This window comes from Somniosus microcephalus, chromosome 20 (genome assembly GCF_052327205.1).
Source record: "Somniosus microcephalus isolate GS21.2 chromosome 20, FLI_Smic_1.0, whole genome shotgun sequence".
In the NCBI taxonomy this organism is placed as follows: Eukaryota; Metazoa; Chordata; class Chondrichthyes; order Squaliformes; family Somniosidae; genus Somniosus; species Somniosus microcephalus.
The window spans coordinates 42,912,572-42,940,255 of NC_141006.1; the positions used below are offsets into that span (position 1 = coordinate 42,912,572).

Here is a 27,684-nt window from a genome sequence, read left to right on the forward strand (position 1 = left end):
TTTGTGATATGAGCTTACAAACATATAGCTTTGTTGGCCTTATTCACTAAATAAGGCAGTGTTCAGAACTGTCAACTTGTACAGTTTTTAAATGTATCAAATATTTTCTTCCTCCAATCAGTTACTGTGCAGCAGCTGTTCAAATATGACTAAAATAATAATCTATATATATCTTCATTATTATATATATAAATCGGTACTTCTGTCTGTCTGTCATTCTGTCTGTCATCGCCTGTGCGTCTGTCGGGCTATGCGCTCGAAAGTTACAGGGCGTACCTACGCGCGCGTTACCTCCAAAGAAAGCTTACGCTTCCGAGACGGTTTTAAGCGTATTTACGTTTCGGCCGGGCTAAAATCGTGCCCGCGGTATCCCAAAAACCTTCAACGTTCCGCTCATTAGCATCTCATTATCCGCTCATTAGCGACAGAGTGACCTCGAGCTCGACTAATCGTACGCCGGGCCAATCGGTGCGTGTGTGGCCGGGCCTTATCGTTCTGAACCGAGGTGAGTCGCCGCCATCTTGATTCCAAACTTTTCCTTTCTTTTTCCCGCTTTCTGCGTCTTTAAAAAAAAACGTTGCTTTTAAAACACATTTATAAAAAAAAAAAATGATTCAGAAACGAATTAACTTATCTAATCGCATTAATTTTCCTACCTTTCCCCATTTTTCCAGGTAGGCCTCGAAGCCTCGGCTTCTCCTTCGCACCCACGCCCGAGCCAGGCACCTCCCGGCCCCACTCGAAGGCTGGAGGGCCGAGCTTCAGCCCAGCGCCGCTAGGGTGCGCGCGCAGCAGGAGCTGAGACGCGGCGTCTCTCTCTGGCTCGGCCGGGGGGCGGGGCTTGCTGAGCGTCAAGCGTCACCCTGGTAACCGGCCGTCTCGCACAGCCGCAATCGGTGGTCTTCACCTCGCGGGGGTTGGGGGGGGGGGGCGCGACCCTCTGCGGGGGCCGCGACCCGGGGGGGGGCTCCCTCCCCCGCGCCCCTTCCCCTCCCCCCTTCCCTTCCCTTCCCCACCCCCTCTCCCCCCCCCCCCTTCCCTTCCCTTCCCCCCTCCCCCCTTCCCTTCCACCCCCGCCCTCCCTTCACCACCCCCCGCCCTCCCTTCACCACCCCCCGCCCTCCCTTCACCACCCCCCGCCCTCCCTTCACCACCCCCCGCCCTCCCTTCACCACCCCCCGCCCTCCCTTCACCACCCCCCGCCCTCCCTTCACCACCCCCCGCCCTCCCTTCACCACCCCCCGCCCTCCCTTCACCACCCCCCGCCCTCCCTTCACCACCCCCCGCCCTCCCTTCACCACCCCCCGCCCTCCCCCTCTCTCTCTCTCTCTCTCTCTCTCTCTCTCTCTCTCTTCCAACAACAACATGCCCTCGAAAAAGCCTTGGCACCGCCGGGCACTTCAGCTAGTGTATATATATATATATATATATATAAAAAAGGATATGTCGCTCTGTCTGTCTCTCTGTCCGGCTATACAATCAAAAGTTATAGAGCGTACCTACACATATGTTATATCAAAAGAAAGCTCATTATTAGGGGACTCTTGTAGATGTATTTACTTTTTGCTCGGACAAAAATTGTGCCGACGGTATCCAAAAAAGTTCAATATTCCGCTCATTATCCGCTCATTTGCATCGAGTGGGGGCGGGTTCATTGTGTGTGCGGGCGGGCCATCCTACAGTTGAGTGACCTGACGTTTGACCAATCGGTGCGTGTGTGGGCGGGCCTTATCATTCTGAACCGAGGTGAGTGGCCGCCATCTTCATTCCAAACTGTTCATTTCTTTTTCCCACTTTCTGCGTGTTTCTTTTCAAATCGACATTTCCAGCAAAAAAAAAGTTGCTTTTAAAACACATTGTTTTTTAAAAAAAGTTAATTAATTTGTAAATCTTTTCTCTAACATCTAGAATTTTCCTACCTTTCACCGTTTTTCCAGGCCTGGAAGCCTGCGGCTCTGTTGCCCAGCCACGCCCGAGCTAGGCACCTCCTGTCGCGCTCAACAAGTGGCTAGCGATCGCCGCCATCTTTGTGAAGGCTGGAGGGGGCGGGCCTGAGCCGAGCGTCGCCATTGCTGCCATCTTAGTAAAGGCGGGTGGGGCAGGAGTCAGCGCGCGCGACTTGAGTCCGGCCGGGCCTCGCGGTAGGTTGCGCGGCGGCGTCTCTCTGCTCTTGAAGCCAGCTCGGGGGGGGGGGGCGGGGCTCGGGAGATCGGGCCACGGGGGGCGAGCCTCCGGAGATCGGGGGGGCGGGGCTCGGGAGTTCGGGGCGCGGGAGGCGAGCCTCCGGAGATCGGGGGGGTGGGGCTCAGGAGATCGGGCCCGGGGGGGGGGCGGGGCTCAGGAGTTCGGGCCTCGGGAGATCGGGGGGTGGGGCTCGGGAGATCGGGCCTCGGGAGATCGGGGGGTGGGGCTCGGGAGATCGGGCCTCGGGAGGGCAGGGTCCTCCCCCCCCCCTTTCCCGCTCCCCCTTCATCCCCCCCTTTCTGGTCCCTCCCCCCTTTCTGGTTCCCCCCCTCCCCCCCCCAGTCGTGCGCTCTGTTCCAACAACAACATGCCCTCAAAAGACCCTCGGCACCGTCGGGCACTTTAGCTAGTAACAAATAAAACAATGGGGTGCTTATAACCGAACTGCAAAACCAAAACATGTTTTGTAATCTTTGATTTCTTTGGCAATTATGATTCCTTAAACAACAGTACAACCTCATTTATCTGCACTCCTATTATCTGTGACTCCCGAAGACACCTATTGCCCCCTAGCTACAGAGCCGAGTGTTGAAGGCAGCATGCTCTCCCTTCCAGTCATCCTGCCAATAGCCTCCACAGTGCTGATCTCCGAGGAGTTGTAGACTTCAAAATCAATGCCGAGCCGACCTGTTTAAAGGTGGTCCTGTGCCAGTCAGCGATAAGCTGATGCAGAAACTAGTGTTACATTTAACACGGGCTCCACTCACCTGCACAAGCTCGATTTTTAAACAGGCTGGCTTTATATTCATTTTAAAATTGGCTACTTTAAATTCAGCCTGCTGAGGTTGCTGATGGGATCGCTAGAATATGATGGTTAGCACTCATCTTTAATGTTGGGGGCAGAGGTTGGTGTTTGGGGGAGCATTTTAGCTGGGTCTTTTTGGTTCACTGGAGTTGCAGACTGGTGCACGGGGGAGCTTTGAGTTGACTGACCAGTTCGATCAACTATTCCAGTGCCAGTTAATGTTGGAAGGAGCTGAGTGGATTATGGCTGGGGAATTTTGAATATCTTATTTCTCTACATAAATTACTGTACTCCAAAAACAATTTGTGTGAAGTGAGAAGCCATTTTCCATAATGGCAGACAACTGATTCATTGTGTAGATTTCAAGAGCAATCTGCATGATCTTTTGAAGTTGAGGGAAGGATGCAACACATCTCGATTATCTTCCAGCTCTGTTGAAAGTTGTAGATAGTCAGGATTTCTAAGATTGTATCATTCACCTTCAGTGCTTGCCTGCTCTCATTTGATGTTTTTTGCCATTCTTGAGTAGTGTGACAAGTTAAGGTGACCAGAGAAAACCTGTTGGGACTGGTTAACCCAAGAAAAGCAAACTTACTTGCTCATTGCAGAGCAGCACTGTGCATGACCAAGGAGTTCAAAGCCCAATGTGTTGCAACCTTTAGATTCAAAAAGCAACCATGGCAAGAGGCAGTAGTGGAGGAATAGAGGATGGGAGAGTAACACACTATACAATTTCCTGTATGCAGTCCTGTGGTTGCTTCATTCCGATTGTTGCTCTTTTGGGAGCTTAATTACATTTACAGGGATCTGTTTTTTATCCAATCTGTTAAAAGCTTGACTAGGCCTATATAAAGATTGCTAAATGGTTAAATGTGTTTATGGTTAAAGATCACTTGAGACAGTGAGGATATTTTTTATTGATGTATTGTTCCAGTTTCACTGTAACTGGCATTTGGATTGTCCAGATTTGGTCTGTTATTTGACACAGTTTATTTCCCTGCTTCATAGTTTGTATTTTGCCCCAATTTTTATTGTACCACTTGTGCATTTGCAAATAATAATTGTATTGTAAATTTATTTCATGCACTACAGTCCACTGTGTCCTCTTGTTAGCTAGGAAACGGTCAGGACCACCCTTGGTTATGAAAAAAACCTAACCTCCCATCAGTTGGTTGAAGTGAAATTGACTGGGGCTGCAGGAATGTTTGGCACAGACTGCACTCCGTGCATGTGGAAAAATTAGTGAAGGAGGAAGATTGATGGACTGCATACTTCATTTTCTAAAAAAAAATTAAAAGACTAAAACTTTTATAGGTTGATTGATCATCCTGGTCATAAGCTCCTCAGGACCAGGATGCCAAATATTTCACTCCCTCGGGGCAGCCATGGTCACAGCTGGATTCCATGCGGCTGGCATAAGGGTTGAACCCAGGTCACGTTGAAAGGTGATGTTCAACTGGCAAACCACCTGTGCCCAAACAACTGAAGCTTTCTGACAAGATGATGCTTGCTGCTCTGAAGAATAAATGATGGTTGGAATTTTAAGGAATTCAGAACACTGATTATGACTGTTGGAGGCCAGAGATTGTTGTCTCTCATTTTTGCAATTCCGGCAGCTGGAGCTTTTTCTTGGTGCACTCTGATTATTTGTTTTAGAATCTTTTAAGAAATGTAGCACACAGCTGCAGTTGCTTGTGCCTAATGTAGTATATTCCTTCAACTTGAATTTTAAGTCAGACAGCCATAAGTAAGACCATCATGAACTTGACATGCGCCAATACAGTACAGTACCAGAAAGAATCAATTGGGAATTTGAGAGAACAAAACAACGGCTTTTCACCTGGCGAAAGGAGAGTTAAACGTAGTAACAGTGATACTTAAAAATTAGGTACCTCCTGCTACTGTTCGAGATCCCACAAAGTTTTGTCCTTTTTTCATTAAATTAAACAGTCCTGTTTTAAAATGTGACTGCCTTACAAATCAGTTCACTCCCAGCACTGTTGAAATATGATGCTAACCTCTGCTTGACCCTGCAGCAAGGACTAGCAAAGTAGAGGTCAACACTTAAACAGATCACATTTTAGGAATCTGCTTGGAATTAGTTCAGTTCAGAATTAACCCATTTCATATGATCTGACTAGCAGTTCAGATAAGTGGAGCTTTTTCAGCATAATTTCAGAGCTTCTCTCTCCACTTCCTCCCTCCCCATAAAAAAATTATTGCTGGGCTCAAAATTGATGGAATGATCAGAAAAATATAATTGTGAATCTGAAGCTGAGGTGCAGATTTCTTCCTCTATATGCTTGACTTGTGGTGTTTCAGTGCACCTTTTTTAGGATGAGAGGTCGTTCTTTAGCAGTAGCTGCAAAGTGCAGCGGGTGGGACAGGGAAAGCAAAACTGCAAAGAAAAATTAAATGAAGAAAAGGTCACATCACAATATACACAATTGAACAGGAAATATAGCTACAATAATGAATGGAAATACGAGTTTATCACACACATGAGGCACGATACTCAAAGAATGAGCACCCACAGTCCTCTGGGTTAGAGAATTTCAAAGATTCACAACCCTCTGAGTGAAGGAATTTTTCATCGTCTCAGTCCTAAAATGGCCGACCCCTTATCCTGAGACCATTACCCCTAGTTGTAGACGCTCTAGCCAGGGGAAACAGCCTCTCAGCATCTACCCTGTCAAGTCCTCTAAGAATTTTATACGTTTCAATGCGATTACCTCTCCCTCTTCTAAACTCCAGAGAATATAGGCCCATTCGACTCAGTCTCTCCTCATAGGACAGCCTCTTATCTCAGGAATCAATCTAGTGAACCGTTGTTGCACCCCCTCTAAGGGAAGTATATCCTTCTTTGGGTAAAGAGACCAAAACTATACATGATACTCCAGGTGTGGTCGCACCAAAACCCTATATAATTGCAGCAGACCTCCTTACTCTTATACTCCAACCCCCTTGCCCTTGCAGTAAAGGCCAACATACCATTTGCCTTCCTAATTGCTTGCTGTACTTGCATGTTAACTTTCTGTGATTTGTGTAGAAGAATACCCAAATCCCTCTGCATACTAACATTTACTTGTCTCTCACCTTTTAAAAAATATTCTGTTTTTCTATTCTTCCTTCCAAAGTGGATAATTTCACATTTCCTTATATTATACTCCATCTGCCACCTTCTTGGCCAATGAAGAATTTTCACACGTTCTTCCTGTGTCCATTGTAGACCAACTACAGACCAAATCACCACCTTTTCCTCACCTGAAGTTGTACAATTAAGATCAGCTGCCCACATTTTGAAAACAAGATGATCCCACATAGAAATTCTCATTTGAACCAATCAAGAAGGACCCCAGGATCAACACCTGCCTGGAAACACAATGCATGGTTTCTAACATTGAAAGAAAACAGGGATCTAGAGATATCTTTATGCAAATACTTGACTTTTATAGGAAAATGAAAATCTGATTGATTCTGCCTCCAGTATGTGTAAGAGCTGTGAAGAGCCAGTGATGCTTCTAACGTCTTTAGAATTTTAACATATCTGCAGTGTTACTGCTTTTGCTTCACTCTACAGTGCAGTATCGCATTTTACATCCACTGTAAGTTAGCTTTTTATGCTTTAATTCAGTGTTAGCCAACAGAACTTGCTGACTAGCCATGGTGACCGTTTTATCCAAATGCATAAACAAGTAAATGTACTTCGTGTGTATATTTACTTAATAAGCATGTACCTCCATTCAGTAACCAAGGAAGTAAAGCACTCAACAATCCAAACACGCGCACACTCAGCTTTTTGTCTTGCCATTTTATCAAAACGCACAAAATGGTTAAAGTACACATGCATACGCCGTGTGAGTATGAGGATTGACATCACATGCCCAACGGCATATAGTTATCCTATCATTATACTTCTTTTAGATAGGAGATAAAGAAACCTATTTCTGGGAAGAAAATTTTTTGCACCATCTGTTTGGAAAATAGTTCACTTTTGTTTGGAGGAGGGTAGGAGAATTGGTGATTTCAACAGCATGTAGGTTGTGTCCTGTTTCTGTTAATGGAGGATCCAAAAAGTGAGGATGGAAGGTCTGTAGTGTGAGTATTGGATGTTGTTGAAATATCTCCTTGCTATCCTCACCCACAGAAAAAAAATGACATACCTTCTAAAACCAATGGCAAATAGTTTTTTTTGGAACTTGAAAATATAATTCTATACCTTCAACCTTTACAGGTGGGCAACACTAATTATGAAGTCTTGCAGCTTTAAACCAGGCATGGAATTAAGGAGTATGCAATTAAATGCTGCTTGTAACTTTGGTGGCAATTTGACGGTTACTGAATTGGTTTGCACTATTTAGAAACCACCTTTGACAGTCTTATAAGTCACATTTTTATGTAATCTTTGCAAGCTCAGAGCCTGTATCAATATAATCACTTGGTATTAGCCTTTAAGACATTGTACCTGGAATCATTGATATTAGTGTTGGAGTTCAGGTTACACAGCATTGCATCAAACTTAAGTGAAGCTCTGATTGTAGTTTAATGTAGATGTCATTTTAATTCATTGCATTTTTTCCCCTCTTTAAATCAAGACTGACAGCTGGAATCTGAAATTTTCATATATAATTATCAGTACAGTGGGTTTACATCGGGAGATTTATCCTTCTAATTGCTGCAGAAGTTTCTAGTACTATGACTGTAAGGTACTTTGTGTATCTAAAGAAAGAACTTAGATTTACGTTGCTCCTTTCATGACCTTGGGATGTCACAAAGTGCTTTACAGCCAATCAAGTACTTTTGAAGTGTAGTGACTGTAATAATGTAGAATTTTCTGAATTTATAGTTATTTCCTTCATCTGGTAAAACAAAGAGGTCCTGCTTTTGTCAACAATGACGGTGGTGGTTGCTGTGGTCTACCATCAGCACACAGCTTGTTTAATGGATTCCGGTGACAGGTAATGCTCATATTGTGGTGCTGCAGAGCAGTTGAGTATCCACGACTCCCAAACAACTTCTTGAGGTTTTTAAGTAATCTTTTCCCTTCTCACACCACTTAACTTTGCATCCCAATCCCTTGTTCTATTTGCTGTGAAGGGCTGGAGGGAATGTACTCGGGTCTGCGTATCAGTTTTGAGAACTAAATGATTGCAAAATCAAGTCAAGAGAATATAACAAACATAGCATCCCCCAGCAAGAGGGGAGGACAGTGACTTGTTCCCAAAACACCCCTCAGCATGTGATTTGACCTGGCCGCTAATAGGTGACTCTTTCCTCATTTAAAACAACAAACTAGGTAATTCTCCATTCCTCTTGGAAATTGCCTTATTTCATGTTGGATGATTTCAGCAACGTGCCATGTGGGAGAATTGCAGGGGGAGAATGTGTGTCCCATCACTTCATTGTGGAGCGTTTTAATGCACCAAACTGGATTTGTAGTTTCAAATTTGAGGACTGAATTATGTATTTGCATCACTTGTCAGGGTTTCAATATTTTGGGATACTGGTTTGCTAAATAATTGATCTAAAATGCTCCTGTCAGTGAAGAATGCTTCTCATGTGATGGCCATGTGCAATCATGATGCATTTCAGTCTGACTTACTACATGGCTATGTAACGGTTAATGTATAATTTTCACAGGCTCCATATGAATACAGCAATCGTGAGTTCTGGTGCCAACTTCTCCCAGTGCAGTGTTTTTTCTCCTTTCCCTCCCCCCTCATTGAATAAACAACCCTGAACATTGAAGGCACACTGAAGGAATATTAAAAGCATCCTGAATTATTAAGACATTTGGCACCCTGGCATGGTAAAGTGAGCACCAATTTATTTGGCTTTCCACTTTAAAAACAGTTGGCAAGATAGTGTTTTGCCTGTCTGTTTCTTTTGACATTAAAATAGCCCAAACACTGAGTCTCATTATGAGCTTAGTATGAGAAACTGTTGTCGTCCCTTCCGAGTTTTTCTTGAGTTTCCAGCTTTTGTCAAAGCGGATAGTTAAATATTTAATTGGAGTAAGTTTACTAAAGTTAGTGAAGTGATGACAGAGTAAATTTAAATTGCGATTGTCATTTTCAGGAGCCAGCTAAACAAATGCCACACTCCACACCACCCAGGATGGTTTGGAGCTGCAGATTTCTGGCGGTCATGGGATCCACTTTAAAGTGTTTGCCCGGTAAAATGCATTTTTTAAGGGGCAGAGGGGGATTTGTTTTCACTAATGCATTACAATTGGAAATTCTATGCAAGCCCTTTTTTTCCCCCTTCAGTCTATGGTCTTCCATGGGAAATTTGCCTGTACAGTGCAGAACACTTGGTTCGAGCGCCACCCACCCCCGCAAACAGTGACAGTACATTTTGAATGTATTGCCAGTTATCCCCTGCATTCATTTAAAGGTTTAGCAGCACTGAGGGATATCTGGTTTGTAAATAAAAGTCTTCATACTCCTTCAAAGCAGAAAGACTGAGGAGACTAGCCATTACTTTCCAGTTAGCACACTATATGGTGTCACGAGCTTAATTCATCAGTTACCCTGATGATTACAGCTGCATGACTCCACAATTTTACTGAATTGCTATTAAGCATAGAAAGAAAGTTACTAAATAAAGTCACCAATTTTTAAATGTTTTAGTAGCATGTTAGATTTTCTGAAAAAACATTCCATTGTGATTTATCTTTTGAGACATTGATCACAGCCAATATCAAATTGTTACCATTGCATGCGATCACTTAACATTTAATTTAGCAAACTTCCTTTTTTTTTGTGCAGCTATAAGAAAATACTGTTTAAAGATTGGCACGTGGAATTCGTGTAATTTAGAAAAATGTGCATCCACTTTTCTCTTGGGGAAAATGTAAAGAATCTGGAGTTTTTAGACCCGTGCCTGTTATTCAAACTGACGTGTGGTGGTCGCTGTCTGACTTCCATAATGCTGAAATATTTAAAGATCCTATGGTTCAGTTGTCTTTCACCTGCCTATTCATAGTAGTTAAAAGAAGGTTTCACAGGCTGAATGAAAGCTGCACCTGTCATGGATATTTAAGGACCTCATTCCAACGTCTGATGTTTTAATGACTGCAGACACAGCAATTTTTAAGGCGCTGAACAGATTCTCCAGTTATTTAATGTTGTTACTTACTATTTTGTAAGTCCTTTCCTGTAGGGCAAGAGTGAAATTCCCGTCCCAGAAAGCAGTCCACAGAATTAAAAACAAATGTGATGGAAACTGCTTTTCAAAAAAACTTGTACTTTTTGATAATTTCCATGAAAACCGGGTTTACTTAGAACAGATAAAATTGATGGACATGATGTATTGCTGCATCTGGTTCAATTCCGCCAAGTTTAGTCACACTGTTGGATAATTTACTTCAATTTAACAAATCCTCCGATGATGCCTTTTGCAGATTTTACATTTGTCACTTTTTATTCCCATCAGTTGAACAGGCACCAAGTACAAAAACGCTGCTTTCAGTAATTCAGTTTATACATTCTGCCGTGCAAACGGAGCACTTTTCGTCCATTTAAAAAGCATGAGGTTATTCAGATTTGATATACCCATTTGGTGAGGGGGATTTTTCTATTTTAAGATCGTTTAGTTTAGTGCTGTTTATGAGGGATGTTAGAGGCTGTCTAAATGGCTGGAGATATCTTTTTGCACCTGTTTTTGTCATTTAAAACTGACATTCTTGGAATTTGTATGTGGAGATGTTAACTTCTAGTACAGTAGTTGCCTTAGTAACGACCTCTGACCTGCAGTGAGGTTTCTATTAACATAATCTAACCAGTTCCCAGCTGGTTGAACAGTTGCTGGTGACTGATCAATAATGCTTGCACACTTCACAGATTTAATCAATCACCACACCAGTACTCTTGGAGCTATAAGAATAGAATGGTGCTTCTCAATATGAACTGGTAATTTGCCAATTTTGATTTACGTACTGTACATGATGTAATCATAAACTGGTGAGGCTATCTATATGCATGACTTTACTGCATAAAACTAGCTCATTTTAATTTACTTACAGCTAGCCAGTAAATTCTTATGAAAATAAATGAGATTTTGTACTGTATAAACGAGTGGTTGTATTTTGTGATAATATAAGATAATGAATTGGCACAAATGAGTCTGGGTTTGCCACAGAAGCTTTTGTAGTCTATTGGTGTTCCCCATGATCAGTTTCTACCCATCTTCACATGCAAGCACATGGATACACTCACTCCAGAAGATGAGTGATCAGAAGAAGAAATAAGCCAACCTTTCCTTTCCCCCTCCCATTGCACCCGTGTGTCAAATAATGCATGCTAGAATGTGTTTCAAAGTAGTAACATATGTTGGAAAATTACATTGAGGTTTAGGTGATGCCAATAAACTGTTTTTGCAGTTTGGCTTGTAACATATTCTGTCCCAAATAAAATATTTTTTGTGTTACAGGGTAAGTGAGCTGAGGGATATATTTGTATACAACATTTCCTTTTTATATACAAATGAGATGAACTCGAGGTTGTTTTGTAAAAGTGTTCACAATCTCTGGATGACAGGTAGCCATGCAAATCCATTTAATTTGTTGTGGAAAAAACAGTGAAGAATGAAACTTCCAAGTCCTATCTGAATAACTCTTGATGATTTCATTGCCTGCTTCGCTTTTTGAAAGATCAGAGTCATTAAAGTGTTAGCTGGAAAGTGAGAAGGCTATTTAACCTGGAGAGAAGAGGGAGGTAATGGCCAAATCCAGTTTTCCCCCATCTTTACACACGCACGCGGACACCCACTCCAGCAGAGGTCACTGAATAGAGATCAGAAGCAGGAAGATTTTTTCCCTTTGCTTTCCTAGATTCAGAGGTGTCGCTTTTAGCACCCGCCACTGCTGCTCCAGTTGCGATCAGCTAACTCGGCACAGACCAGCAGTTGAACCCAGGACCTTTGTGATCTGTCATTCAGTTCCACATTGGTCATTAATACAAAAGCAAAATACTGCAGATGCTGTAAATCTGAAATAAAAACAGAAAATACTGGAAATACTCAGCAGGTCAGGCAGCATCTGTGGAGAGAGAAAGTGTTCACATTTCAGATCAATGACCTTTTGTCAGAACTAGAAAAGTTAGAGATGTAACAGATTTTAAGCAGGGGCAGGGAAAGGGGGAGGGGAGGAAAGCACAAAAGAGAAGGTCTGTGATAGGATGGAAGGCAGGAGTGATTAGATGACAAAAGGGATGACTACAAAGCAAATGGAGATGGTAATGGGACAAGTAAAGAAACAAAAGATGGGTCTCGAAGAGGTCCAAATGGGTGTAATGTATTATCACATGGTTTAGTAGGAGCATGCTCAGTTTGCTCTGGCCTAGTAAAGCAAGCTCATGAACTAGCAGCTGGTGTCTCTGTCCTTCATTTGTTCTACCCACATTACATTTTTGGTGAGGATGGGATCCCAAAGCCATTTTTAGCAATCATGGAAGGATACAGTGTTCAACCATTGAGTGGAAAAGTTTAAGGTGAATTTGTGACACCTAAACTGAATATTTTGCGATGTTTTACTGTTGATGCTGATGTAGAATTGTTTGTGCTTTGTCTTCATGTGTGTGTATGTATACACAGCAACAGCAGCATTGATTCGCACAGGTACACAGGTAGCGTGCTGAGTCACTTAGACAAGACCGGGACACTCATGGCCGTGCCTATGGGATTCATCGAAGCCTCGGCATGTATGACCGAGCTCGCGAACCATTCAGTTCTTACCTTGAGCGGATGGAGATGTTTTTTAAGGCAAATAATATTATTGAGACCAAATGTGCAGATGAGAATGTTCAAGCTCAAACTAAAGTAATTTGTGAATGTAAAAAAGCAATTTTTTTAACTGAGATCGGACCAGATGTCTATGGAGTATTGACAAACCTACTCACGCCAGGGAAAGCGAAGGATGTGTTGTTTGAAGACAGTCGAGAAACTCGGACCATTTCGACCCAAAGCCTTTAGAAATAGCAGAGCGCTATAAGTTTGGTACCAGAAACCACCAGTGAGTACATTGTAGCTCTTAAGAACCTGTCTTTGCATTGTAACTTCGGCACCTTGTTGGATCGCGCGTTGCGAGATAAGTTTGTGTGTGGACTGGTGGATGAGCGCGCACAGTCCAAGTTACTGAACACTCCGAACCTAACATTTGACATAGCATGCATAATTGCCTTATCTATGGAGATGGCGTCTAAGAAAGCTAGGGAGCTCCGTCCAACTCAAGTGACTAGTGCAGCTGAGGTCTACAGTTACAAAGCCGAACCTAAAGCTGAGACCTCAAGTCAGAAGCATGTCAGTGAGAGCAGTTCAGTGAACTGTTATTGCTGCAATGGAAATCACTCACCACAGACCTGCCATTACAGAAATGCAAAGTGTTTTCACTGCCAGAGCAAGGCCATATTTCAACAGCTTGCAGAGCCAGATCGAAAGCAGGAAGTAAGAACCATTCTTGCTTTTGATCAATGACCAATATATTGATATGTGCATTGACACGGTGGCAGACTGCTCTATCATGAGTAAGGACACATATGAGAGTAAGTTTAATCAGATACCACTTACAAAGAGTATTGTAGAGTTAAAAACCTACTCTGGAGAAATCCTAGAGACGTGTAGACAAATGGAATGTACTGTTCAGCACAATGGCCAGTCAGTAAAGCTGCCTATTATTATAGCAAGCTACAACAACAGGCCAACCCTCATGGGCAAAGACTGGTTCAGAAAGGTGAAACTAGACTGGAAAAACATCTTCAGTGTAGACAACTCAACGCAATGCTGAACAAGTATAAAAGCATATTCTCCGACAGTTGTGAGGGCATCACTGGGTATGACTCATCACTGCATCAAGTCCAATGCAAAGCCCGTCTATTGTAAGGCAAGGCCGGTCCCCTATGCAGTGAAAAGTCAGGTAGAGGAAGAGCTAGAGAAACAGAGAACAGAGTGCTAGACAAAAGTGAATGGGCTCCCCCGATTGTGGTAGTGCCCAAAGCAGACCAAACTGTACGCTTGTGTGGTGACTACAAAGTTACTATCAACCAAGCAGTTGACGATGAACAGTACCCGTTACCTACATCACAAGATTTGTATGCAGCCCTCTGGGTCAAAGGTTTTCTCCAAACTTGATCTGTTACACGCTTACGCTCAGCTGAATGTTGACAGAGAGTCAACAGTATCTCACTATGGACACACACAAGGGACTGTACTCGTACACCAAGCTACCGTATGGTGTAAAGTCCTCTCCCAAAATCTTCTAGGCTACAATGGATAAGACTTTGCAGGGAATTCCATATTGCTTATGCAATCAAGATGTACTGATTGCAACAAGCAGCGAGGTAGAAAATCTAGAAGTGTTAGAGTTAGTGCTTCAAAGGTTAAATTCCCACAAGGTAAAATTGAAAAGGAGCAAATGTGCTTTTGTGCAGCCCGAGGTTGTGTGTACCTTGGTCTGAAAGTTGATGCAAATGGCTTGCAGCCAGTTATGGAAAATGTTGATGCTGTCACCAATGCTCCAAAGCCACAGAACATGTCTGAGTTAAGATCTTTCCTTGGAATGGTCCAGTACTACGCACGTTTCTTACCTGAGTTAGCGACCATGTTCGCTCCATTGCACGTGCTCCTCAAGAACGATGTCCAGTGGAAGTGGACAAAAGCGTAACAGGAAGCTTACGATGTTTGTAAGAGAAGTCTCTAGTGATGCTCTACTTGTGCACTGTGGCACAGAGCGTGAGCTTAAGTTAGCTTGTGATGCTTCTAGCTATGGTGTGGGAGCTGTCATAAGCCACGTACTGGATGACAGCCAAGAGAACCAAATCGTGTTCGCATCCCTCACACAAAGAGCGAAAGAAATTACGCGCAAATTGAAAAGGAAGTACTCGCCATAGTGTTTGAAATCAAGAAATTCCAACGGTTTCTGATTGGCAGAAATTTTACCCTGATAACCGACCACAAACTGGTCCTAGTAATATTGGGGCCCAAATCTGCCATCCCTGCAACGGCTGCATCAAGAATGCAACGTTGGGCAGTGTTGTTGTCACAGTATGACTACACGATTGAATATCGCACTTCAAAGCAAAACGCAATCGCAGATGCTTTGTCCAGGTTGCCACATGAAGACTCATGTTGGGAGTGAAGCTGAGATTTTCATGCTAGGTGCAGTTGACAAAGACTTTCCCGTGAATGCAACCGAGATTGCAAATGAGACTCAAAAGGGCTCCGTACTGAAAAGAGTGTATGAAAACACCTTGAGTGGATGGATGATCCGTGTCTAGACATAGAGTTGAAACCATTCCATAACCATCATACTGAATTGTCTTGAGCAAGGTTGTATTAAGTGGGCAAACAGAGTGGTGGTACCTACTTCTGAGAGGGAGAATTCTGGCTGAACTTCATACTGAGCATTCAGGGATCGTCAGTAGGAAATCAGTTGCCTGGATTGGACAGTGATCTTGAATCACTTGGCAGCAAAAGCAGCATTTGCCAAAATTGCAGAAACTAACCGCCCAAAACTCCACTACAACCTTGGTCATGGCCAAGTAGACCTTTTCAGAGAGTACATGTAGACTTCTGTGAGAAAGCAAATGATTATTTTTAGGTACTTGTAGATAGTCACTCAAAGTGGATTGAAATGAAACACCGGGTTCAAATACAACAACTGAACGTACCATAGATGATTTGAGGTCTATCTTCGCATGTCATGGCTTACCTGAAGAGCTTGGTTCTGACTGGCCCTCAGTTCCGTTCTGCTCTATTCCAAGAGTTCATGAAACGGAACCTTATCAAACACACACTCTCGTTCCACCATATCATCCAGCTTCAAACGGAGCAGCCGAAAGGTCAGTCAGAATAGTAAAAGAAGCTCTCAAAAAGCAAGTGTTGCAGGGTTGTTCGGGACTCCGCATAAAGCAACGTTTGGCAAATTTCTTGCTGAAGTACAGAATTACTTCGCACACTACAACTGGATATACCTCAGCAGAACTGTTGATGAAAAGGAGATTGAGAACACGATTGAGTCTTGTTCAACCAAATTTGGCCTCGAGTTGAACAGAAACAGTCGAGTTAGAAACGTTGTTATGACGGCAATCGGAAAGAACGCAATTTCAGACAAAATTAGTGTTCATGTTCTCCGTTCCCTTGGCAAGTTGAGTTCACGCAAGTGGGATATAGGAACCGTGGTAGAGTTTGGTGGAACCAAGAGATATTTGGTTCCAACACCCTATCGGGCAGTTCATTTCAAATCCTAACTGTGCACTCTCGTTATCGACCCTTCAGCCATTGGAAACAGTTTCTCTTTATTTACTCTGTCTAAATCCTTCATGATTTTAAACACCTCTACCAAATCTCCTCTTGGCCTTCTCAGCTCTAACGAGAACAACCCCAGCTTCTGCAGTCTATCCATGTAACTGTAATCCATCATCCTTGGAACCATTCTAGTAAATTTCTTCTGTACCCTCTCCAAAGCCTTCACGTCCTTCTAAAGTGTGGTGCCCAGAGTTGGACACGATACTCTCTAGCTGGGGCCGGATTAGTGTATTACATAGGTTTAGCATAACTTCCTGGCTTTTGCACTCTATGCCTCTGTTTATAAAGCTCGGGATCCCAAATACTTTGTTAACCTGTCTTGCCACCTTCAAAGATTTGTGCACAATCACCCCAGGTCTCTCTCTCCTTCCACCCTCTTTAAAATTGTACCATTTAGCTTGTATTGTCTCTCCTCAATCTTCTTAACAAAATGTATCACCTCACACTTTTCTGCATTGAATTTCATCTGCCATGTGTCTGCCCATTCCACCAGCCTGTCTATATCCTCTTGAAGTCTATCACTATCTTCCTCACTGTTTAATACACTTCCAAGTTTCGTGTCATCTGCAAATTTCAAAATTGTGCCCTGTACCCCCGAAGTCCAAGTCATTAATGTATATCAAAACAATTTATCAAAAAACTCTCTAGTAAGTGCAAATGACTATATTTGAGAAACAAACCAGTATTGTCTTTTTTTATGCTGCATTTGTAAATCTTTGCACTGGACTGTCTTGTTTGATACCCCATTTACTTTGCAGGATAGTTTCCAACAGCATGGGCACCATTTGAGCCAATCTTATAAAGCAAACAAAGGGATGGAAGTTGTCTTGAGAGGGGGTTTGCCTGCTGCTGGCAATAGCAAATAGTGATTCAGGTCAATGTGTCAATCCCAACACTATCAAAGTTGCAAACGTGTACATGAAATATTAACCCTAGAATCATTTAAGCTACAATTGGCGGGGGGCAGAGGTGTTGGGATCTCTCTGAATGGATAAACTAAGGTGAGTCAAATAGCCGTCCTCTTCCATAGTTATATAATCTTTTGCCAAAATCTCCCTGCAGTATAAACAGGTCGGATTTGGCAGGAAGGATAGGTGTCAAATAGAAGTTGGTTATTTTTCAAGCTGAGGAGGCATTAAAAGGAAATAGAAAAATAATGTTCATAACATAGTAATTAACAAAAGCATTCAGCTAGAAATTCACATCTAATTAATTTAAAATTAACTTCTTCACAATGGTATTCAAGCGTGGAAAATTCTGGACAGTCAACAGATGTAACAAAACTTTGTATTGTCATGGATACTATATAATGGAAACTGTAGCTATGACATGATTATTGGATGTCCTCAGATCACTGCATTCAGACAAAACAAAGCAGCTAATAATTGAGTGCATCTGAGTGGGTTTGTTTAGAGAACATGTAGGATTTAGAATTAAATCAAAGTCGATGATTTCCAGTAGCTAGGCAGATTATAATTAACAGTTGGCCTACTTCAAATATTTTATATTTCTGTCTAATTTTGTGTGTTTTTAATGCTCTTTACTGGAACAGATAAGCTTACTTGTGCAGGGCAATAACTGACATGTACCCATTATATTTTAGTATTGTCCATTTCCCCTGTTTTTTCTACCAAGGTTAATAATGCAAAGCTCGCAGGAAATTTCCAGTGCAGCAGTTTCTTGGTTTTTTTTTTGTCACTTGTATTGGGTGTGTAGGGAAATCGCCTGCATGCTTCTACTTTAATGCAGAGTAAGTCGATACTGTCAGCACACTGTCTCAAAGGATGCCTTTCTGTAAGAGCACATGGACTGAAACAGCTTGTACTAGTTTATTCATCCTTATGTTCGAGGAACTCCTCGCTCATGAGTCCAAAGTATAACCGGATATGATAGCCATCAGCTGCAACTAGTTCACTATCAAATGCACCACATTTTCAACTTTCCTGAGGAGAGGAAAGGCCAGTGAAAACAATCTCTCAAAGCTGACGCATGAAGGAAGTTCTAATCTGACTGGGTGCAGGAACTGGAGTTAGTGGCCAATTTAATTCAATTATTTGCTGATCAAGTTAGTGTGCTGGTAAAGTGCAATATAGTTGAGGCCATCTCTTTTAAAAGGAAGAAAGCCATTTGCTCTTCAAAATCCATTAACAGCTTTGGGGCACATTTTTCTCAATTGTTTCATTAAAAAAAAAAATTAGAAACCTAAAGGTAGAACAGATTTTTTCTTTAATTTCTAGTGTGCAGAAGTTATGTTAAGAAAGCCTAGAACTTATAACCGTGACTGTCTCTGTCTGTCCTTCCTTGAAAAGTACTTTTTAGCCAAGCAGACAGGCTGCTCGTCAAAACAAAATTAATTTTAATAGGATTGAGTGTATTTTATGTTTATAAAAAATATATAATTTGAATGTCGTATAAGTATATTTAATAAAAAGCAGCAGGAAAGCTATCTTCATCTAATCTAGTCCAGAAATGAGCTTCCAGTTAGTACAGGTAGACTATCCTTTATCTGAACTACCGAAAACCTCTAAAAACCGAAGGTTTTTTCGTTCAGCGTAAGTCGTGCGCACGACATGACCAGAGTGGCGCACGACTTACGCTGAGCAGGGCAGAGGGTCACAGAGTTCCCTCCTGGGTAGGAGATTGCAGGCCGAGCCAGGCAGTGTGAAGGAGAGACCGGGAGAGTGAACCCAACAATACAGCGGCCCGTCCGATAGCTGCAGCGGCCCGTCCGATATTCTTTTCTCCACCCCCCCCCCCCCCCCACCCGACCCGACCCGTCCGATATTCTTTTCGGCAGCAGCACACCAAAGAAATGTATTTTGATATTGTGTTATGAAAATACATAAATCATACGATTATTCTCTTTTGAGCTATATTTGGAAATTGCTTTCATGCCTGCCTAGGAATGCAAGGTGTGGTAAACCACTGTTTGTATTCCTGTTTGTATTCCACTGTGTACATGCCTGGACATGCCTCGGCTGACTCCTCCCACAGGTCCTAGTATAAAGGTGACTGCTCCCCAGCCCTTTGTATCCTGGACCGGTCGACCACGCGAGGCAGACCTCCATTCTGTTGTTAATAAAAGCCTTTAGTTACTCTTCTAACTCTCAGTCTTTTATGAGTAATTGATAGCGCATCAATTTTATTAACAACATTTTTATAATGGAGAAGATCCTCACACCAGCATGCCTGGACTTAGATCATCGGGAGGCGGACTCATCCACCAAGTTTACTCACTGGCTTAAGTGTTTCGAAAAATTCCTGACCGCCTCCGAAGCAATCAAATCGGACGAGGACAAACTGGATGTCCTGACCTCCAAAGTGAACCACCGAGTGTACTCGGTCATCCAAGACGCGACCTCATACGTGGACGCTATCAAGCTCCTCAAGGACCAGTACACGCGCCCAGTGAACGAAGTGTACGCCAGGCACCTCCTGGGGAGTCGTAAACAACAACCTGGGGAATCGACCGTGGAATACCTTCAGGCACTGTCTGTGCTTGGCCGGGCCTGTGGTTGTAAGGATGTAAAGGCCGCCGTGTACACAGAGGAACTTATCCTGGACGCTTTTGTAGCGGGCCACAGATCCAATTACACCCGACAGCGACTGTTGGAGCAGAGTAACCTCGACCTCAACAAGGCCTCTGAACTCGCACTATCGTTGGATGCAGCCTACCAGGGCATGGATGCCTACTCCTCTGCACCATGGACGCCGCGGGGAATGACAGCCTGGGACACGGTAGGACCGCCTCATAGCGCCGTGCCACCCCAACCACACCCCAACAACGGCCCAACTACCGCAGCAGTGTCCCAAGGCCAGACAGCAGTGCCCCAAGGCCAGAAATGCTACTTCTGTGGCCAGGCAAAACACCCCAGAGCGCGCTGCCCGGCGAAAAACGCGATCTGCTCGGGCTGCGGGAAGAAGGGACACTACGCTAACGTCTGCAGGGCCAAAGCCACCCCGAACCCCAGCAGCGCCACGTGTGGGCCATGCGGGCCGCCACCTTGGACCTCCCCGGCCATGTGCGAATCACCGGTACAGCAGCCATTTTGGACGCCTCCAGCCACATGGGGATCATGGACGCCGACAGCCGGGACGCAGCAGGCCCCCGACACCGCCTCATCTGATACCCGCAGCGACACACCGACCCCTACGCTGGCATCCGTTACACTGGACCAAGCGAGACCGCACCAACTGGCCAGTTCCACAATGGACATTAAGGTAAATGGTCACGATACAATCTGCCTTTTTGACTCTGGGAGCACGGAGGGCTTCATCCACCCCGACACGGTGCGGCGTTGCTCTCTCCCAGTCCTGCCTGCGCAACAGCGGATTTCTATGGCCTCCGAGTCCCAGTCGGCGGACATCGGCGGCTACTGCGTGGTGACACTCGTAGTAGACGGGACCGTGTACGATCATTTTAAACTTCTGGTCCTGCCCGACCTCTGCGCTGCCGTCCTGCTGGGGTTAGATTTTCAGTGCCACCTTAAAAGTGTTACGATGGCGTACGGTGGACCCCTACCCCCACTCACAGTCCGCAGCCAGCAGCTTCCAAATTGCCCGCCGCGCACCAGGTGCAACCTCTCCACACTGAGTCACCCCCCCACCACTGTTTGCTAACCTCACCCCCGACTGTAAGCCCATCGCCACAAAGAGCAGGCGATACAGTGCCGGGGACAGGGTTTTCATTAAAACCGAAGTGGAGCGGCTCCTGAAAGAAGGGATTATTGAGGGCAGCACCAGCCCCTGGCGAGCCCAGGTTGTGGTCGTTAAGACCGGCGAGAAGCAGCGCCTGGTCATCGACTACAGCCAGACAATAAATCGCTACACCCTGCTGGACGCCTACCCACTCCCCCGTATAGCTGACATGGTCAACCAGATCGCGCAGTACCGCGTCTTCTCGACCATTGACCTGAAATCAGCGTACCACCAGCTCCCCATCCGCCCTGAGGACCGCCAGTACACTGCCTTTGAGGCAAACGGCCGCCTCTATCACCTTCCTTAGGGTTCCCTTTGGCGTCACCAACGGGGTCTCCGTCTTCCAAAGGGAGATGGACCGGATGGTAGATCAAAATGCGTTGCAGGCTACTTTCCCATATCTGGACAATGTGACCATCTGCGGCCGTGACTTGCAGGACCATGACGCAAACCTCGAAAAATTCCTCCGCACCGCCCAACTCCTGAACCTGACATATAACAAGGAGAAGTGCATATTCCGCACAAACCGCCTCGCCATCCTTGGCTGTGTTGTGGAACACGGAGTCATCGGCCTCGACCCCGACCGGATGCGTCCCCTTATGGAACTTCCACTGCCTCAAGGCCCTGAAGAGGTGCCTAGGGTTTTTCTCCTATTACGCCCAGTGGGTCCCCTACTATGCGGACAAGGCCCGTCCGCTGATCAAGTCCACCTCTTTTTCCCTTGACGGCAGAGGCCCGCTTAGCCTTCCACCGTATCAAGGAGGACATTGCCAAAGCCACCATGCACGCAGTGGACGAATCCATCCCCTTCCAGGTGGAAAGCGACGCGTCCGACTTTGCCCTGGCCGCTACCCTCAATCAGGCGGGGAGACCCGTGGCCGCCTTTTCACGAACCCTCCAAGGCCCGGAGACCAGACACTCCGCTGTTGAGAAGGAGGCCCAGGCGATTGTGGAGGCTGTGCGTCATTGGAGGCACTACCTGGCCGGAAAACGATTTACCCTGCTCACTGACCAGCGTTCAGTTGCTTTCATGTTTAACAACAAGCAGAGGGGCAAAATCAAAAATGACAAGATCTTGAGGTGGAGAATCGAACTTTCCACCTACAACTACGAGATCTTGTACCGGCCCGGGAAGCTAAATGAACCCCCGGATGCGCTATCGCGTGGCACCTGCGCCAGCGCGCAGATCGATAGACTGCGGGCCCTCCACAATGACCTCTGCCACCCGGGGGTCACCAGGTTATTCCACCTCATCAAGGCCCGCAACCTGCCTTACTCTATTGAGGAGGTCAGGACCATGACCAGGAACTGCCAAGTCTGCGCTGAGTGCAAACCGCACTTTTATAGACCAGACAGGGCCCACCTGATAAAAGCCACTCGCCCCTTCGAGCGCCTGAGCGTTGATTTTAAAGGGCCTCTTCCCCTCCTCCGACCACAATGTGTACTTCCTCAATATTATTGATGAGTACTCCCGTTTCCCGTTCGCCTTCCCCTGCCCGGACATGACCAGTGCCACGGTCATTAAATGTCTGAACAACCTCTTCACCCTGTTCGGTTTCCCCAGCTATATCCATAGCGACCGGGGCTCATCGTTTATGAGCGACGAACTCCGTCAGTACCTGCTAACTAGGGGTATTGCCACAAGCAGGACCACCAGTTACAACCCCCGGGGGAACGGACAGGTGGAAAGAGAAAATGCGACAGTTTGGAAGGCCGTCCTGCTAGCCTTAAAGTCTAGGGGCCTTCCAACCTCCCGCTGGCAGGATGTGCTCCCCGATGCGCTCCACTCTATTCGGTCACTGCTCTGCACTGCCACTAACGCCACCCCTCATGAGAAAATGTTTGTCTTCCCAAGGAAGTCCACATCGGGGACATCGCTACCGCCATGGCTGACGTCCCCAGGGCCGGTCCTACTGAGAAGGCACGTGAGGACCCATAAAACGGACCCCCTGGTCGAGAGGGTCGACCTCCTCCATGCCAACCCCCAGTATGCTTACATCGCATACCCGGACGGGCGGGAGGACACAGTCTCCATAAGAGACCTTGCACCCTCGGGGGCCGCAGTAACCCACTACCCACTACCACCCCCCCCCCCACGATCCGATATCCAGCCCCAGCAGACGGCAGGCCTGGGCCCCGCGACCTGCTCGACATCTACGAGGACGACACGCCTGTGCCACAGCCTACGCTGGACTCGACGCCGGAAGCTTCACTACCCCTGCCGTCGCCACGCCGATCACAGCGGCAGACAAGACCTCCGGAGAGACTCCAATACACTAACTTTTAATACACTTCACCCCGCCGGACTCAATTTTAAACAAGGGGTGAATGTGGTAAACCACTGTTTGTATTCCTGTTTGTCCTGTTTGTATTCCACTGTGTACATGCCTGGACATGCCTCGGCTGACTCCTCCCACAGGTCCTCGTATAAAGGTGACTGCTCCCCAGCCCTTTGTATCCTGGACCGGTCGACCACGCGAGGCAGACCTCCATTCTGTTGTTAATAAAAGCCTTTAGTTACTCTTCTAACTCTCAGTCTTTTATGAGTAATTGATAGCGCATCACAAGGAAGTGACCAAAGTGCGCAAAGTGAATTTTATACTCTGTCAGCTGCATGGGACCAACTTTATCTAAGTGGCTCTATAAAAGACAACACCAGGGAAAGCACAAGAGTTTTAAATTATCGAAGGAACAGAATGAGATGCATTGAGCTCCAGGTGTCAAGAGGAAGTGTGAGGAGTATAAAGAAAGAAAAATGTGCAGAAAGAAACTGAGACATGGGAAATGTGTGAAAAGGAGGCCAGCAGCAAGCGTGGAAGACAGAAGGGCAGAGAGAGAGACTGAAAGAATTAGAGAGTAGACACAGAAGAAGAGATGGATGCAATTTTTGTTTTCTTTCTGGTTGGGTAGGCCAAAGTCTTCCTGGGGTTCGGATGAAGCAAGCAAGGAGTCCAGGATGTGTTTGTAATTTAGTGGTGAAATGTTTAATTATTTTGCTTTAACTCTTACCATGAGCTCCATTAGCTGACTAGGGCTGTATTCCCCTAACTATATTGAACAGGATCAATAATTGGCCACACTGGATAGAGGAAGGAAGCAAATTGAAGAGTTTGAAATGACAGAAGGAATCTGGAAAGGAAAAAGATGAGACAAAATTGTCCCCAGCTCAACAACAACAACTTGTATTTCTATAGCACCTCTAACGTAATAAAAAGTCCCAAGGTGCTTCACAGGAGTATTATAAGAGAAAAATTTGACAATGAGCCACATGAGGAGAAATTAGGGAAGATGACCAAAAGCTTGGTCAAAGAGGGGTAGGTTTTAAGGAGCATCTTAAAGGAGGAAAGAGAGGTTTAAGGAGGGAATTTCAGAGCTTTGGGCCTAGGCAACAGAAGGCAGAACATCAATGGTTGAGTGATTATAATCAGGGATGCTCCAGAGGGCAGAATTAGAGGAGCGCAGATATCTCAGGGAGGGGGGTGCGTGGTTGTGGGGCTGGAGGCGATTACAGGGAGGGACGAGGCCATGGACGGATTTGAAAACAAGGATGAGAATATTGAAATTGAGACGTTGCTTAACCAGAAGCCAATGTAGGTCAGCGAGCACAAGGGTAATGGGTGAACGGAACTCGGTGTGAGTTAGGACATGAGCAGCCGAGTTTTGGATGACCTCAAGTTTATGTAGGGTAGAATGTGGGAGGCCAGCCAGGAGTGCGTTGGAATAGTCAAGTCTAGAGGTAACAGGCATAGATGAGGGTATCGGCAAGGGATGAGCTGAGGCAAGGGCGGAGACGGGCGATGTTACGGAGGTGGAAATGGGCAGTCTTAGTTATGCCGCGGATATGCAGTCAGAAGCTCATTTCAGGGCCAAATATGACACCAAGGTTGCGAACAGTGTGGTTCAGCCTCAGACAGATGTTAGGGAGAGGGATGGAGTCGGTGGCTAGGGAACGGAGTTTGTGGCGGGAACGGAAGACAGTGGCTTCGGTTTTCCCAATATTTAATTGGAGAAAATTTCTGCTCATCCAGTATTGGATGTCAGGCAAGTGGTCTGACAATTTATAGACCGTGGAGGGGTCGAGAGAAGTGGTGGCGAGGTAGAGCTGGATGTCGTCAGCGTACACGCGGTAACTGACGCTGTGCTTTCGGACGATATTGCCAAGGGACAGCATGCAGATGAGTAATAGGAGGGGGCCATTAGAAGCTCCATGCGAAGTGACAGGCATGGAGAAGAATCAGCAACATTTAAGGCTCAGGGTGGGAATGATTCAGGAAGGTTTTAAAAAGAGGTGAGATAGAGGACAGGGTGACATTGCTCAGTCTCCATTACTGTACATACACAGTAGGGCCATTTTCTCTGAAGGGAACAAAGTGTTGCATTCTGTAGTCAAGCAACCCAGTAAAAGGCAAAAATGATTGGGAGGCTGAGCTTCCCTAATTATTGGAGTTGTAATCTTAGAGGCTTACTTGAGACTTTTTGTTCCAGAGGAGCTAATGGGGCATATATTAATATACCACAAAAGAATCTGCAATAGACATGGACGCCACCTGGAAGAGATAAATGAGTTGGGTTAAATTTCCTTTTCTGAACCTATATCCATCCTATTCGAGATAGGAAATACTTTCCTTTCATCTTAGTAGTAAGTAAAATCTTTTATTCAGATCAACTAGATTAAGGATAAACCAAGCAGTGCAATGCTTTGGAACCATCTAAATGTTCACTTCTGTTCAGTTTCCTTGAAGGGATAAATTCAAACGATACTTCAGATTTTTCAGAATTCATAATCTGTGCCAGATGGGAGCAGTTTTCATTGATATCAACTTTTAGGAATCACCGGCTGTATTTTGGATCATTTCTCAAATCATCAAACTGAAAATTTGTCTTTGTGGAAGATGTCAGAATATGCTAGCGTTTGCTTTGACAGCGATGAGTTACTGTTTTCTAGCTTGCATGGTTATAAGTAATAAATAAAAATGCTGGAAATACTCAGCAAGTCAGCCAGCATCTGTGCAGAGAGAAACCGAGTTAACGTTTCAGGTCAATGACCTTCCATCAGAATAGTTATTATAAGTTGTGTCTTGTCTCTTTTAATCACCAATCAATGACCTAATAGACACATTACAAAAACTCTGTGTTAACCACATATTAAATGGTGAAAAGCTGATGACGTTCTTCAATAGTACAGACTGTTGTGCTTAGAAACCTACCTAGCTGCCAACTACCAAATCGATTTCAGTCATGTGTAACTTTATTGCCACGCTTGTATTATCTTAACATTTATACATCATTCTCCTGTGCTGTAAAACTGTACAAAATTTTAAGTAGTCCATTCATCACTAACGTATACAAATTAGGCTCTTGCGTATATTTAATGTAAATCTATTGTGGGACTGCAACATAAATGCTGCACTCTAATGTATGCATTCCTGATGCAAACAGGTGCAGACTAAAATTTTCTGTAAGTATTTTAATCACAGGGTCACATTTTGGCATACTTTTCAAAAACTACAGTATAATGTTGCAGTTTTAGATTTTTAAACACTATTATATGTTCACTCTCTATATTGTGCCATCAGTTTTTCCCCCACATACATAATCTGATGACCTTGATGTAGTAAAATGTAAAGGAAAATTTGCTACTCATAAAATTGTAAAAGTAATCAGTGACGGAAAGCAGAATGAGTTCTAGCTGGCACGCGCTGAATTCATCAAAGTTACGACTGTGGAGATCATGTTTAGATATTGTCTATTCGTATATGTCTGCAGTGATATTCTTGCATGGGGAGGGTGGGGGCATGGTGGAAGGGAGCAGAACACAATGAGTGCAAAACCACAAACTGGTTCAACCATTATGCAATGTTGTCTGGCTCTTTTAAAGTCTAGCTGAAGAGGTATGTTAATTTAGCTCACTTCTCTTGAATAAACAAGGAAGTAGAAAAACCTCAGTCTCAGTCATGTGTGACATCAGCGGTACAGTGTGGTCAAGGTTTAGTTTCTGCCATTTTTCGGGAGGGGTATATGTAAGTTTCTGTACAGTACTACCAAATAAGTTTCCAAACGGAACTAAAACAGTTACCTCTATGAAGCCGTATCAAACCTTTCTACAGGCGATTGCAATACTGAAATGTAAGTTTACTTTAACCGTTCGAGAGCTGTTGTATGGTTCCGTTTGAACTTCGTTTTACTGAATCAGAGGAACAATGCTGTAGGTCAGCTTTTGTCTTCACTACCTGTATTTTGTAAGCAATTCTAGCTAAAAAGCAACACAAGGCTATATTTCAAGATTGAGAAAATGATGTTAGCAAGGTGCTGACTTTTATGATTGTTTGCTTGCTACTACCTTTTTGTTCTTGTTTAAATAATACATTTTCACACATGGCTTTTTGTGAACAAAAGGGATATAATTCAAGAGTTTCAGCAAAAGCCAGAAGCCACATTTGGAGTTAGCCCCAATAATCAGATCTTCAGCTTTTGGAGATTTTATGTGATAAACTGTTTTTTAAAAAGACGCTCAATTTACTTAAGTTGAACAAATTGGGATCAGGTGAATAGTTTAGCATGTAGCTCTGATTGCATTTATATCTTCCATACCAAAGGGCAACAGTTGTTCCAAAAAAATTAGCAATGAAGTGTGAGTGAGTCTTGCATCAATTATTAACATAAATTCAGATTTTGAATATAGTCTAACATGGAAA

The 27,684-nt window shown here is 44.5% G+C and overlaps 1 protein-coding gene across 20 annotated transcripts in view; it reads left to right on the forward strand.

Annotated features, from left to right (window-relative positions):
- The window catches only part of macf1a (microtubule actin crosslinking factor 1a), a 628,388-nt gene that overhangs the window by 86,424 nt on the left and 514,280 nt on the right, over window positions 1-27,684 (forward strand). For 4 of the 20 annotated variants that reach the window (XM_085962505.1, XM_085962523.1, XM_085962508.1 and 1 more), the window contains exon 1: window positions 26,889-27,115. The exons of 8 other annotated variants lie outside the window; for them this stretch is intronic. In XM_085962505.1, the coding sequence (XP_085818631.1) occupies window positions 26,944-27,115 (172 nt within the window). In that variant the 5' untranslated portion in view covers window positions 26,889-26,943. Of the gene's footprint in view, window positions 1-26,886; window positions 27,116-27,684 lie in introns of those variants that run through there. 8 more of the 20 variants (XM_085962509.1, XM_085962521.1, XM_085962507.1 and 5 more) reach the window with 7 other exon arrangements.